The sequence below is a fragment of the Cydia pomonella genome, chromosome 1, assembly GCF_033807575.1.
Source record: "Cydia pomonella isolate Wapato2018A chromosome 1, ilCydPomo1, whole genome shotgun sequence".
NCBI lineage: Eukaryota > Metazoa > Arthropoda > Insecta > Lepidoptera > Tortricidae > Cydia > Cydia pomonella.
The window spans coordinates 48,858,212-48,874,413 of record NC_084703.1 but is presented as its reverse complement, the minus strand read 5'-3'; the positions used below and the strand labels follow the sequence as shown (position 1 = coordinate 48,874,413).

Below are 16,202 nucleotides of genomic sequence, written 5' to 3'. Positions count from 1 at the left end.
GAAACCTCCAACTCTTCAGTCACTTTCCTTACCGCCCGCCTCGGTACCACCGGGTCCTCGTACGCCACTGTGACGCACGGACCGAACTTCTTCGTGGGCTGCTTCCAGGACGTCGTCGTCAACAACCAATGAATGAGTCGCTAGGAACATACCAGTCACAATGAAACCTCCAACTCTTCAGTCACTTTCCTTACCACCCGTCTCGGTACCGCCGGGTCCTCGTACGCCACTGTGACGCACGGACCGAACTTCTTCGTGGGCTGCTTCCAGGACGTAGTCGTCAACAACCAATGGGTGAGTCGCTAGGAACATACCAGTCACAGTGAAACCTCCAACTCTTCAGTCACTTTCCTTACCGCCCGTCTCGGTACCGCCGGGTCCTCGTACGCCACTGTAATGCACGGACCGAACTTCTTCGTGGGCTGCTTCCAGGACGTCGTCGTCAACAACCAATGGGTGAGTCGCTAGGAACATACCAGTCACAATGAAACCTCCAACTCTTCAGTCACTTTCCTTACCGCCCGTCTCGGTACCGCCGGGTCCTCGTACGCCACTGTGACGCACGGACCGAACTTCTTCGTGGGCTGCTTCCAGGACGTCGTCGTCAACAACCAATGAATGAGTCGCTAGGAACATACCAGTCACAATGAAACCTCCAACTCTTCAGTCACTTTCCTTACCACCCGTCTCGGTACCGCCGGGTCCTCGTACGCCACTGTGACGCACGGACCGAACTTCTTCGTGGGCTGCTTCCAGGACGTCGTCGTCAACAACCAATGGGTGAGTCGCTAGGAACATACCAGTCACAGTGAAACCTCCAACTCTTCAGTCACTTTCCTTACCGCCCGTCTCGGTACCGCCGGGTCCTCGTACGCCACTGTGATGCACGGACCGAACTTCTTCGTGGGCTGCTTCCAGGACGTCGTCGTCAACAACCAATGGGTGAGTCGCTAGGAACATACCAGTCACAATGAAACCTCCAACTCTTCAGTCACTTTCCTTACCACCCGTCTCGGTGCCGCCGGGTCCTCGTACGCCACTGTGACGCACGGACCGAACTTCTTCGTGGGCTGCTTCCAGGACGTCGTCGTCAACAACCAATGGGTGAGTCGCTAGGAACATACCAGTCACAATGAAACCTCCAACTCTTCAGTCACTTTCCTTACCACCCGTCTCGGTACCGCCGGGTCCTCGTACGCCACTGTGACGCACGGACCGAACTTCTTCGTGGGCTGCTTCCAGGACGTCGTCGTCAACAACCAATGGGTGAGTCGCTAGGAACATACCAGTCACAATGAAACCTCCAACTCTTCAGTCACTTTCCTTACCACACGTCTCGGTACCGCCGGGTCCTCGTACGCCACTGTGACGCACGGACCGAACTTCTTCGTGGGCTGCTTCCAGGACGTCGTCGTCAACAACCAATGGGTGAGTCGCTAGGAACATACCAGTCACAATGAAACCTCCAACTCTTCAGTCACTTTCCTTACCACACGTCTCGGTACCGCTGGGTCCTCGTACGCCACTGTGACGCACGGACCGAACTTCTTCGGGGGATGCTTCCAGGACGTCGTCGTCAACAACCAATGGGTGAGTCGCTAGGAACATACCAGTCGAAATGAAAACCACGAATCCACCCCTCGTTCCTATTACTATACTGAAGCCTCAAAAGATGCTATTTGGGTGAGACAGTGGCGCTACAAGCAGCTTGTATATGATAATAATGTGCATACGTCATGTGTAGCATTTTTTTTATGGTACGAGCAGACGGAATCAAATGTTAGTACTGGTCATGTAAACGACTCCTTTTAAAACGTTTATTGGAATGCTACGCAATCCTTCGTTCTTTTAGTTACGTAAATGTTGTAATAACATTTGATTTGAATAAATAATTTCGAATTTGAATTTTAAACAAAATCTTGCACGTGAATTCGACTGTTCAAGATCTAAAAAAGCGAATACTTATGTTCCCAATCAGGAGTATTACTGCATTATTCTGCCGCTAGAGTGCAGCACTGGGACCTTTCATAAACCATAGAGTAACTTATACATACTGTGCCTTAAACTGTTTTTTGACATGTTCTCACAGATAATAAAATATGACATTGATGCATCAAGGCGGTTTGTTTACAAAGGGCCTACCGGGAAGCGAGAAAATCTAAATTTAGTTATCTCGCTCTTCATCGCTCGAATATGCAAGAGTGATAGAGAGGTAATATAACGAAATTTGTATTTTCTTGTTTGACGGTAGACCTCAGATTATGTTGGATTGTGGTAGGGGCGCCCCCTACGCAGAGTTTCTTGTAATATTCCCAATTGAGTGAGTCGTTCCACCCAGGTGCTCCCGGAAGACTCGAACGCCACGGCCTCGGAGCCGGAGCCGGAGGAGCCGGACACGGTGGTGCGCGCGCAGCTGCACGGCGTGCTGGCGTCGTGCCCGCGCCGGGAGCAGTGCTCGCCGAACCCGTGCCGCACCGGCGCCTGCGAGGACGCCTGGAGCTCGTTCGTGTGCACGTGCCCAAGGCCGCACCTCGGCGACACGTGCCAGTACAGTGAGTGTCTCAGACTCTTAAGATGCCATGGGTAGCGCTTTTTTTAGGTCATATTACGGTTGACAAAAATATCAACATCGTGTCGATTTAAAACTCTCCCTTCGGTCGTGTTTTAATTTATCGCCACTCGTTATCTATTTCCTATTTTTCGCACTTGTATCGTAAATAACTATTACCTCCTTACCCTTATTACTCCTTATTAGTTTGTTATAATATTACCCAATTGTACGTGTAATATGTACTGTTTGACGACCGGTTTGGCCTAGTGGGTAGTGACCCTGCCTACGAAGCTGATGGTCCCGGGTTAAAATCCTGGTAAGGGCATTTATTCGTGTGATGAGCATGGATATTTGTTCCTGAGTCATGTGTATTTTCTATGTATTTAAGTATTTATAAATATTTATATATTATATATATCGTTGTCTAAGTACCCTCAACACAAGCCTTATTGAGCTTACTGTGGGACTTAGTCAATTAAAATAATAATGTAAGGGGTAAGCTCTATATGTTTTGTCGTTATTTATGTATATATTATAAGAAATATAAGTATGTATATTTATGTATGTATGGTATGTTATTGTATTATATTTGGTTGTTGTTGTTAAAGTAGCACCGCCCACAATCTCTCTGCTTTGCCTAAAGGTTGACTGGTAGAGAATGCCTCATGGCATTAAGTCCGCCTTTTGTACTATTGGCGGAGCCATGATCAGGTGGAGCTGAGTGGACTGTAGGTATTTATAGTTAAAAGATGTACTAGGAAAATAAAGATTTATTCCAGCTGAAATGGGAGCACGTTACATTTCGAAGGTATTATGAAGAGTGTTTCTATAGTAACAAAAATCAATAATGTCATAGTTTTTAAAAGAACTTTTAGTTTAACAACTATAAGGTTTTCTTTTGTGCAATAAAGATTAAATAAATAAATAAATTTGTGTAATAATGTCCTATAATATTTATTTGGCGTTGAAACTCTAGGTCCATGGGGTCCCAGCGCGCACAAGTTTTTTGGAGAAATCGCGAAACGTCTGGTTGACGTAACTGGTGACCGAAGAGCTGGCGGCTTCCTCGCACAACGTATCAGTATTGCGATACAACGAGGAAATGCCGCCAGCATCCTTGGAACAATGCCTCAAGGGCCTATTTTAGATATAAGCTAGTTATAGTAATCATCTGTATATATCCATTATGTATATTGTTATTGTCAATAAATTGTTTTTTTTTAATTAAAGTTCATTTTTTACAGTTTATTTATATGACAATATTAATTTCAGATTACACGGCCGCGACGTTCGGCCAAGAGTCGGCCACGCCGCACTCGGTGGTGACGGTGGCCGTGCGCGAGGGCGCGCGCCGCGCCGTGCACGCCGCGCTCGACATATCCATGTTCGTACGCACACGCAAGCCCACCGGACAGATATTCTACCTGGGCTCCGTGCCGAGGTATCTCAATTTTTTAGAACTTTTGAAGCTTTGTTTCTCTCTCTTTTTTATATTTTATCTCTGACACTTAGAGACTTATACATCTCTAAAGAATTTTAGTATTTTATGGTTTTATTTTTTTATCATAGTTTTTTTTTTGTGTAATTTGACATTTAGAGACAGTATACATCTCTAATAAAGTATTTATTATTTCATAAATTCGATATTTGTAACTGTTTTTTTTTTAATTTATTGTTTGTAAAAATGGACATGTAAATGTGCCCCTGTGGCCTATTTGCTGAATAAATGTTTGATATTTGATATCTCGCTGCGGTAGCTGGAAGTACAACTGCAGCTCGGGCTAAAATTCCCACGCAGAAAACTCAAAAATCGAGGTTTCGCTCTCGACTGTTTCCTCCTCCAAAACGGAACCAATCATTATGAAATTTTGGAAACTGCAAGAGGAAGAAATAATACTGATATGTTTTGATTTTTTTGGATATTTGTTGTCAAATTTGTGTACTGCGCCTTTTTTTGCAGCCAATTCAATTGAGCCGTTTTCGCGATTTTCGAGGCTATAGGTTTGCATGGAAAACTCGCTACTAGGAATTCCTCTTAACGTTTAAAAACGGCATTTTTGTGACCAACTGACTTATAGATCAAAAACTTAACCCACTTCCAGATGACCTACAAACTTGAAATTTGGGATCATATTAAGTGTATATAGAGGAAAAAATCGGATAACCTAAAAATTATTGATAATTAGACAAAAAACAATCACATATTCGTAATTAATAGATCTCAATTATATTGTCGGCGAGTCAACAACGACACATTATTAATATTGAACTTAGCTCTCATTTCACATTTATGTTTTTTGTTGCGATTAGAAAATACACAAATGAACAGATATAGTACTAGATATTCTTCACTCTTCTTATCTATCTACTTTATCAAATCGAAACTAATAATCAGGGCCCGTACCTTTCATGCCGTTGACAGAAAAATGACGTCACGCTACATAGAGTATGATTCCAATTAGTATTTTCGTAATAATTAATCACTTATCAACCTCTTTAGGTAAGTTATACAACTTATACATATACTTGACAATCAGTACAGAAACGTCTAATTGACATTCATCTTATTGTCCCTCAAATAAATAATAGATTACTAATTTATTAAATAATACATATTTTTTATTTTTAACAGCGTAACAAGCTTTTATTCTCGTAACAAGTATTTATTTTGATACCCGTCAATAAGTAAGTTATCTAAATTTGTAGTATTGTAAAACAACTCCCCGTATGTTGAATTACGTCATTTTTGCGTCAACGGCATGAAAAGTACGGGCCCTGCTAGTAATCATTATCTTAAAATATGTAAGCACCATCACCTTGTCCCTTTCCAAAAACGCCGTAAAATTGCCGATATTACATATCTCCTAAGTATTACCAATGGTGTAATCGATTGCTCTGCATTGCTAAGTAAATGTTTCAAAACCCCCATTCGTTCTAAAAAGTATCATCCCCCAATAGCAATCAACAATGCATCTTCCAAATACAGACAGAATAGTTTATTACCACGCGCCAGTCGTAACCTAAATGAGCTATCTAAAAAAACTGGATATTGATATATTCAACTGTGGCATTCCTAGCGTGAGACGTAATTTACTGCAGAAATACTTTGAGTCTTTTGAGTGAGCGTGTTGTCGCCTTCTTGAATACCTATTACTTATTTATTATTCATACTTTTACCTTAGACCTCATTATGTTACTAAGTTAATTAGTATTTTGAACTTCCACATTATCCTTATTAGGTATCAGTACCTGGGCGACCGAGCTTAGCTCGGTTATAACTATTTATTGTACTATGGTGGTGTATAGGTGATAATCTTAACTACATTTTTTTACTAAATTAAACTTGTCTAAAACAATAAAAATTAAAAAATTATATGTAACATGAACATATTAAAAAAAGTTAGTCACTGGGCGAGATTCGAACCCGTAACACTCGTTTAGCAGTCCGCGTCTTAACCCGCTGGACCAGACGGACAGTGTCCGGCTATACGAAATTAGCGACCATATTCTGCGTCGAAAGAGAAACGCATGAAAACTCGAAAACACGCGTTTTCCCAAACATAAGACTAATCTAGATCGATTGTATACCCCCAAAAACCCCCATATACCAAATTTCAGCGAAATCGTTAGAGCCGTTTCCGAGATCCCGGAAATATATATACATATATATATACAAGAATTGCTCGTTTAAAGGTATAAGATTTGTATTGGCTTTGTTCACATATATATAGTCCTCCTCATCGTTTTCGATGACGGCGACCCCAAATAAACACATTATGGACGTTGTCTAGCATGAGCCCTAATGTGGCTGGCCAGGCCGAACTTGCTCTTAAATACTTTATTGCACGCGTGACAATAAAGTTGGCCAGCTGCGTTGAACGTGTACACGTAGGAGGGCTTAGGTCTCTCTTTCCGTATTTGTTCACATATGTGGTCGCAATAGTGCGTAATCTTAGTTTAGTATTATGTCACTACCTGTGAGTTCCTATAATTGGCTTCCTGTGTCTACTATATTTTTCTATGTTAATGTCACAGCTGTTGGATCTCCAAATAAATAAAAATAAAATAAATTATAATTACGAAGGTACGGCCAAACCGAGGAGACGTTGGTGGGCGCGTCGCTTAAAGGCGGCGAACTGCTGGTCCACCTGCGCTTCAACCAGACCCCGGAGGACTACACGGTGGGGGGCACCAGGCTCGACAACGGGAACCTGCATCTTATACAGGTACCGACACTCACCGAATTTCAATACTGGCTACTGGCGACCCGCCCAGGCATTCGGCGAGTACGCATTATTTCACCTGCAAAATCGCAATTTTCTTGTTTCCCATACATCGAAACGGCTTTTAAGCAATACTACTTAAACCCATAACCCTTCTTTCTGGTTAAGTCGCAGTCGAGTAAAATATTACCCATAATATTGGGGTAGATCACGTACAAATGTATAGTTAAAAGTGGAATTCATATTCCTCCGAGTTTCCTTTTTAGAGAATGTCCCCTGGAAGTGTATAAGCGTTAAACTTTTCTTTTTTTTTTCGTTTGTAGAGTCATTGGTGTGAGTCAATCGGCCCTCACTAGAATTACGGGCGGCCGGTTGCTCTTTGTTTCGTAGGTACTGTCTATTGTTGTGGTTATTGGTGACTATGTAGTAGCGTTAAACTTAGATTCAGCAAGTATTTTCTATAACAATATGTATTTTTTCCGCATTGATATCCAGGACTTTTTTGTGTAGAATTTAATAAGCTTTAATGTTGCCTTACACTATATGTTCATAAAGAATGTAGATTTAGAGTAAAACGCTAATTTCTGCTGGATGGTACACATTTTCCAAGATGGCTGCGATTACTCGAGGTCCCCAAATGTCAAATGGTGTGGGCATGAAAAAGGGGCCTTTAATTTATATACATACTAAATTTCATGACTGTTGGTCTTAATCCGATTGTGCTAAATATATAAGGAAACTTAGAAAAAACTAGAGCAATCGATTGTTGGAAGTTCGTCAAAGGACAAGTACACTCGAAAGCTCTAATCAAAGGGTTCAACAGCATAACTGCTAAGGTGCTTCTAGGGCTCAAAAGACACAAAACCTGCGCGGTGACCAGAATATTGACTGGACTCTGTAAGTTGAACAAACACGTTTCAAATTGGAAAGAAACTAGATGCGACATGCAGGTTCTGCCAGGAGTCCGAGGAGACTGCAATGCACATTCTCTGTTCCTGTGGGCCACTAATGTCAAATAGAAGTACCTACTTAGGGCGGCATGTAGCAACCCTATGAGGTACAGAATATTACGGCCCAAAGAATCTAGAACTTCCTGGATTCCAGGGGCATTAGTAATGAACTTTAAAGGGCCGTGACAATAGATCACTGCCTGGTCGACGTGGCACTCAAAGGCCCACAATACCCCACCGACCAAATTGACGACCGATTTGGCCTAGTCGGTAGTGACCCTGCCTGCGAAGCTGATGGTCCCGGGTTCAAATCCTGGTAAGGGCATTTATTCGTGTGATGAGCATGGATATTTGTTCCTGAGTCATGGGTGTTTTCTATGTATGTAAGTATTTATAAATATTTATATATTATATAATTATATATATCGTACCCAATACATCTGCGAAGAAATTCAAAGGTGTATGTGAAGTCCCCAATCCCCATCGGGCTAGCGTGGGGACTATAGCCCGAGCCCTCTCGCACATGAGAGGAGGCCTGTGGACAGCAGTGGGACGTATATAGGCTGAATTATTATTATTATTTATATATATCGTTGTCTAAGTACCCTCAACACAAGCCTTATTGAGCTTACTGTGGGACTTAGTCAATTTGTGTAATAATGTTATATAGTATTTATTTATTTATTTTTGGTCTTAGGCTAGGTTATTTATAATATGAATATAAAAGTAAAATATAAAAACACTTACAAAACAATACAAAAGATATAAACACATTATAAAAAACCTAACCTAGGGTGCCGCCAGCAGCGGGGCAGGGCCCAAGCTGCCGGTGGTCAGGGCCGCAGGGAGAGGAACCGCCGGACTATCCGCGCCGTGTCCAAAATTACTGCCTTCTGCATCTGACCCTTGATCCAACCACCTAGCGAGAGTCTCTCTAGGTGTTGTTCGAGACTCTTCGCTATGAGACCGTTCGCTGAAACGACTATCGGGACAATGATCGTCGAATCAACATCCCACATGGCGGTTATCTCTAAAGCCAAGTCTAGGTACTTACTGGACTTGTCCTTCTCGGCTTTCACGAGATTCTCATCATGGGGGATGGTGATGTCGACGAGCACGGCCCGGCGTTGCGATCGATCTATTATCACGATGTCAGGCTTATTGGCTACAATATTCTGTTATTTATTTTATTATTATTACCCCAATAATAGAAGGAAACTTAATGTGTATAATATGTACACCCATATTACCTAACGCCAAGTCTATTCATACGTTAGATCTGAATAAGCATCTATTTAAATATTGGTATACTTCGCAGGTTGTAAGAAACTCAACCTTGGTGCAAGTGAAACTGAACGGGACGGAATACTTTAGGAAATCCATTTCGGCTGCGAAACAGCTGGATGCTCAGGTAATAATCCTGTGGCCCTGGTGAAAAAGGGTACAAGTCTCTGGCAGTTTAGGTGTATAAGGGCATAAGTGTCACGTGGAACTTACACCCCTTTACACCTGCGCTGCCAGAGACTTGTACCCTTTTTCACTAGGGCCACATTATCATTTGTTATAGCTATGGTTTTATTTGCAGGAATTGTATAATTTGTACTGTAGATTATTTATAATCTGGCAATACAGATCTGCACAACAATATATTGTGATGCAAAAATTAAATTTTAAATACAAAAAAAAATTAGTATTGTACAGCTCTTTGTAATTGGTTTTTTTTTTTCTTTGTAGGTAAGTATATTTTATAGTAGATGATTTATTTCTAGGTTTAATTTTAGTTTTAATTTTGTAATATTATATTTTTGTTTAGTTAGTCAATATAGATTGTTCAAGAGCTTTATTAGAACAGATCTTAAATAATGATTAAATACACCGTGTGTTCATTGAATTCCGTTAATTTCGGGGTATATGTAAGTTAAGAGAAAATAGATGGCTTAGTTCATAAAAAAATGATTTATTTTTTCTTTTTTATAAATATGTTGCATATAGCATTGTTGTAACACAGGTATAATATTTAACTCAAACAAACATGACATATCAGACATTTCGAACATCGATCGTCCGAGATAGTACTTTACGTTTAGCAGCAAATGTATAAACTCGTATTAAACACTAATCAATATGTAAATAGGCCCTAAGGCAAGTGTACACGATAGTAGCCTTATCAGATATAAATAAATTATGATTATCTCCGAAATGGAGTTAATTAGGATACCGGTATCTTTGAGAAAGTAACTTAATTTAAGCTCAGGAATGCACCCTTGAAATTAACGGAAATAAAATAAAACGCGGTGTATAGCACATGAAGATGTCAATTTATAAAATGTAGATGTCAGTTTTTTTTTTAATACAGTCGGCTGCAAAAATATGTATCGAGAGAATCGCCTCATAAATATGGTACTACGCTCTTATTACACTGGAATAAGATGCTATGGGACATATTTTTGAGTAAGATGTGTACACCCATATTTTTACACTTGACTGTACTACTGAATAATACTGAATTCGATTATACGTTTGAGAAGCTATTCGGAACAACTTTTATTTCCACGAACCTGGTCTCCTCGGCCGAATACCCACTAAAATGGATTCCTTGAATAAAGGTGTACTGAACGATCAGTACGATCACAAAATTATGTGTCCTATATATTCGGCCCGTAAATTATTGCAGGTGTCTAAATAAACACTCTGCATAAATAGTTATTTGTTTTACAAGGGGGCAAAGTTGTTGTTTGACCGCTCATGCTAATATTGATACCCGAGCAAGCGAAAGATACCAAAATTGAACCACGAACGTAGCGAGTTAAACAAACGTTGGCACGAGGGTTAAACAAACATTGCCTCCGAGTAAACACAAAATTTTTCACCACACCAACGCGAGGAAACTATTGACTATAAAACACCAAAATATTCAAATTAAATTAAATCCAAATGAATGTAATAAAAAAATAATCAATCAAAATCATCATTTAAAAGTCAATTATAGGGACCGTGCGCGTTGGAGGGTCTGCCATCTTGTGGTCTGAATCGGAACCATAAACGGGCACATTTACACGTCAAGTGTTTTCTTGTGCATAGTAGGTTCTGCCATCTTGTGGGCTACATCGGAACAATAAACATCACATTTACGCTTCGCGCCAAAAATCTGACGGCTCCTGTGCTGCCTCCTACAGTTCATGCACGCTCCCTATACTAGCTAACATAAGGAAACAACTCAAAATTTGTATGTGATTACTTTGCCCACATGTGGATAAAATGCAACTTTCTCATTAGTTTTTGTAAAATCAAGAGGGCCTTTATCAGGTGGTGTGGTGAAAAAATATTTGTCCCCACAGGTGCTGTACCTGGGCGGGCCGCCCCCGCCCCCGCCCGAGGCCAGCTCGCCCGCGCCCTCACCCGCGCCCGCCCCCGCCCCCACCCCCGCGCCCGCCGCCGACCCCCTCTCCACGCCGGCGCCCCCGCGGGTGCCCACCGATGCCGATTACTTTAAAGGCGTCATACAGGACGTTCAGGTCAGTTCAAATCGAATAATAGTACATTACTACAGAGGCCAGGACGAATGGGATTGCCGGCCGAAGACATATAGACGGATAGGTGTGAGGCGGGCAACCCCATATTTCCCGACGAGGTATGCATAGTGCTTTTCTCAAACATGCATTGAAATAATAATAAAAATTGCCGGCCGAAGACATATAGACGGATAGGTGTGAGACGGGCAACCCCATATTTCCCGACGAGGTATGCATAGTGCTTTTCTCAAACATGCACTGAATTAATAATAAAAATAGGATGATAATGATGATTGTTTCATGTCCTAATGTGATAGGTTATTCAGTGCGTGGGGTATTGAAGGGGAACAAAAATTTGATTAGTTTGGCGCTACGACGCACGCCATTACGTTTTTTTTCTTTTTTGTGTGTTATTATTATTTTTCCAGGATTACCTAAAATGGACCGAAAAGTTGATTATTTTTGCTCTATGACACAAGATTTAGGAGAGACAGCCCTATAAAGATTTTTACAGTACATATGGGGCTACTTTATAGCACTAGTGCGAGAAGTAGCATATTACGTTACTGTGTCGAACATTTAAAGGGCCATATGTACTGTAAAACGTTGTACGATACATGTGCGAATAGGTAATTCGCAACTCGTGTCGATTTAAAACACTCCCTTCGGTCGTGTTTTAATTTATCGCCACTCGTTTCGAATTTCCTATTTTTCGCACTTGTATCGTAATGTACTATTGCATGACTGAAAAAAAACTTTATTGGGCTGTATCTCCCAAACCGTGCGTCGTAGCGCAAAAATAATCAAGTTATTGTTCCCCTTTAGGTAACCCTGGAATAATAATAATAAATCACAAAAAATAAAAAAATGTTGCTTACCTTTTTATAACTGATTGTCATGATGCTCCTGTGCCACAAATTTTAGAGGAATGGAAATTAAAAGAACCGGTCATGTGCGAGTTCGTTTACCTCGCGCACCGAGGGTTCCGTACAAACTTTAAATTTTCTTGTGAAACACTTTTGACCAAGATACAAGAAATTTATTGATAAAAGTCAATGTTTTACAGGTCAATTTGAGGTAGGTTTGGGGTAGAAGTATACTATTAGTATAATTGTGTACAGCGCCATCTATGGGCGAATTGGCTAACTAATTTGTGGGATCTGTATGTATGTTGGTTTTTCAGGGATAATTCTTTATCGTGTGAACCGATTTCAATAATTTTTATTTTATGTGAAAGAGAATGCCTTTAGTGTAATCTCATAGGAATTTCAACTATAATAAACAACCGCAAACGGGATTAAATTGCAAATTAAATTACAACATGTTTTTTGTTAATTATTTATTGTTTTTCCTGTAATCTTTATAATAATGTTATTATTATGTAAACATCTCATAATTTTGTACATAATAATAACATTATCATAAAGATTACAGGAAAAAGAATAAATAATTAACAAAAAACATGTTGCAATTTACGTAAACGTAAACTTCGGAGATAAGGGGGGAGAATGGTATTTTTTTCACATTTTCCTTCATAAGACAATTTTTTTTCACTATGAAAAAAATTAAAAATTGTTTTGTAATGTTCAATTTGAGCTCTTTCAAATGATACCCCACTTGACCTAGTAACTAGACTTTGAAATTTTGCCCCCTCTTTATATTGGGAATTTTCCATAATTAATACAAATAAAATAAAAAAAATTACACATCCAGTATGTTTGGGTTAGCGTTTTTCACTACTATTCCAAATTTCAAATCGATAGCTTAAGTACTTCTCGAGATATTTAGCAATGTGACAGACGGACGGACGGACAGATTCGCACCATAAGGGTTCCTTTTGTACCTTTTTGGTACGGAACCCTAAAAAGAGGAGTACAAACGGATCTGTACAAACTGTCCCAACTGCCTTGTGCCTTAACCGTCACCAAATGTATTCATCATAATTTTACAATTTTGAGATCCGTTTAGATATTACAAATAGAGTTTTATATTACTTGCATTTAAATCTGAACGCATCTATCTACCACAGACAACATTCACTTCGAAATTTAAACTAATTTAACGTTTTTGGTTTGCTTCGATTATTTATATATTGTTTTATTCTATTTTACTTTGATTAATGATTATTTTTTTAATGAATTGTCATTCAATTGATGTCGACCTAATTATATGAATTTGTATTTTTAATAACTCGCGTATATTTAGCCACTCGCGTGAAAGTTTACCGCTTACCATCAGGCGGGTATGTTTGTTTGCCACCGACATGCACTGTTAGTGTTTTAAAATTAAACCTAGGCTTTCCTAGACATGTCGCGTAAGTAATTAAAAATACATACGTTAATCCGTTAAATTAGCTCAATATTAATTTGACTTTACAGTATAAATTGCAAAAAAAAAATCCCCCAGATCTCGAACGGCGTGAACGTGACCATAGTGGAGTTCTTCCCGCTCCGCGTGTCCGGGCTCCGCCTGCCGCTGTCCTTCGGCGACGTGACGCTCGACCCGGCCGGCGTGCTGCCCGGCGAGGTGTCCGACGACGCCTGCGCGTCCAGCCCGTGCCTGAACAACGCCACCTGCAGCGTCACGTGGAACGACTACACGTAAGATAGACAGGTGTATGCCGCCGTCGCTCACGCGAGCCTGGATCGGCGAGGTGTCCATCCGGAACGTGCCTGCACAACGCCACTTGCAGCGTCACGTGGAACTGCTATACGTAAGACAGAGACGGGTGTATGCCGCCGTCCCTCACGCGAGCCTCACCCGGCGAGGTGTCCGTCCGGAACGTGCCTGCACAACGCAACTTGCAACGTCACGTGGAACTGCTATACGTAAGACAGAGACGGGTGTATACCGCCGTCCCTCACGCGAGCCTCACCCGGCGAGGTGTCCTTCCAGAGCGTGCCTGCACAACGTCACTTGCAGCGTCACGTGGAACTGCTATACGTAAGACAGAGACGGGTGTATGCCGCCGTCCCTCACGCGAGCCTCACCCGGCGAGGTGTCCGTCCGGAACGTGCCTGCACAACGCAACTTGCAACGTCACGTGGAACTGCTATACGTAAGACAGAGACGGGTGTATACCGCCGTCCCTCACGCGAGCCTCACCCGGCGAGGTGTCCTTCCAGAGCGTGCCCGCACAACGTCACTTGCAGCGTCACGTGGAACTGCTATACGTAAGACAGAGACGGGTGTATGCTGCCGTCCCTCACGCGAGCCTCACCCGGCGAGGTGTCCGTCCGGAACGTACCTGCACAACGCAACTTGCAACGTCACGTGGAACTGCTATACGTAAGACAGAGACGGGTGTATACCGCCGTCCCTCACGCGAGCCTCACCCGGCGAGGTGTCCTTCTAGAGCGTGCCTGCACAACGCCACTTGCAGCGTCACGTGGAACTGCTATACGTAAGACAGAGACGGGTGTATGCTGCCGTCCCTCACGCGAGCCTCACCCGGCGAGGTGTCCGTCCGGAACGTGCCTGCACAACGCAACTTGCAACGTCTCGTGGAACTGCTATACGTAAGACAGAGACGGGTGTATACCGCCGTCCCTAACGCGAGCCTCACCCGGCGAGGTGTCCTTCCAGAGCGTGCCTGCACAACGCCACTTGCAGCGTCACGTGGAACTGCTATACGTAAGACAGAGACGGGTGTATGCTGCCGTCCCTCACGCGAGCCTCACCCGGCGAGGTGTCCGTCCGGAACGTGCCTGCACAACGCAACTTGCAACGTCACGTGGAACTGCTATACGTAAGACAGAGACGGGTGTATACCGCCGTCCCTCACGCGAGCCTCACCCGGCGAGGTGTCCTTCCAGAGCGTGCCCGCACAACGTCACTTGCAGCGTCACGTGGAACTGCTATACGTAAGACAGAGACGGGTGTATGCCGCCGTCCCTCACGCGAGCCTCACCCGGCGAGGTGTCCGTCCGGAACGTGCCTGCACAACGCAACTTGCAACGTCACGTGGAACTGCTATACGTAAGACAGAGACGGGTGTATACCGCCGTCCCTCACGCGAGCCTCACCCGGCGAGGTGTCCTTCCAGAGCGTGCCCGCACAACGTCACTTGCAGCGTCACGTGGAACTGCTATACGTAAGACAGAGACGGGTGTATGCTGCCGTCCCTCACGCGAGCCTCACCCGGCGAGGTGTCCGTCCGGAACGTACCTGCACAACGCAACTTGCAACGTCACGTGGAACTGCTATACGTAAGACAGAGACGGGTGTATACCGCCGTCCCTCACGCGAGCCTCACCCGGCGAGGTGTCCTTCTAGAGCGTGCCTGCACAACGCCACTTGCAGCGTCACGTGGAACTGCTATACGTAAGACAGAGACGGGTGTATGCTGCCGTCCCTCACGCGAGCCTCACCCGGCGAGGTGTCCGTCCGGAACGTGCCTGCACAACGCAACTTGCAACGTCTCGTGGAACTGCTATACGTAAGACAGAGACGGGTGTATACCGCCGTCCCTAACGCGAGCCTCACCCGGCGAGGTGTCCTTCCAGAGCGTGCCTGCACAACGCCACTTGCAGCGTCACGTGGAACTGCTATACGTAAGACAGAGACGGGTGTATGCTGCCGTCCCTCACGCGAGCCTCACCCGGCGAGGTGTCCGTCCGGAACGTGCCTGCACAACGCAACTTGCAACGTCACGTGGAACTGCTATACGTAAGACAGAGACGGGTGTATACCGCCGTCCCTCACGCGAGCCTCACCCGGCGAGGTGTCCTTCCAGAGCGTGCCTGCACAACGCCACTTGCAGCGTCACGTGGAACTGCTATACGTAAGACAGAGACGGGTGTATGCCGCCGTCCCTCACGCGAGCCTCGACCCGGCGAGGTTTTCTACGACGCGTTCAGCATACAATTTTTAGTCACTGGTTTTATTTTTAATCTAAGTATAAGTTTTAATATCATTATCATTAAGTATCTCTATGGGCGTCCGCTAGCGTGGGCGGATGCAACTA

General features: G+C 43.3%; 1 protein-coding gene across 1 annotated transcript in view; it reads left to right on the top strand.

Moving 5' to 3' along the window:
• LOC133529293 (protein crumbs) overlaps nucleotides 1-16,202 on the top strand; it is a 200,344-nt gene that overhangs the window by 146,191 nt on the left and 37,951 nt on the right. Inside the window, exons 28-33 of the mRNA XM_061866993.1 lie at nucleotides 2,339-2,552; nucleotides 3,824-3,992; nucleotides 6,636-6,777; nucleotides 9,043-9,135; nucleotides 11,063-11,239; nucleotides 13,643-13,836. Coding sequence (XP_061722977.1) covers nucleotides 2,339-2,552; nucleotides 3,824-3,992; nucleotides 6,636-6,777; nucleotides 9,043-9,135; nucleotides 11,063-11,239; nucleotides 13,643-13,836 — 989 coding nt within the window. The remainder of the gene's footprint in view (nucleotides 1-2,338; nucleotides 2,553-3,823; nucleotides 3,993-6,635; nucleotides 6,778-9,042; nucleotides 9,136-11,062; nucleotides 11,240-13,642; nucleotides 13,837-16,202) is intronic.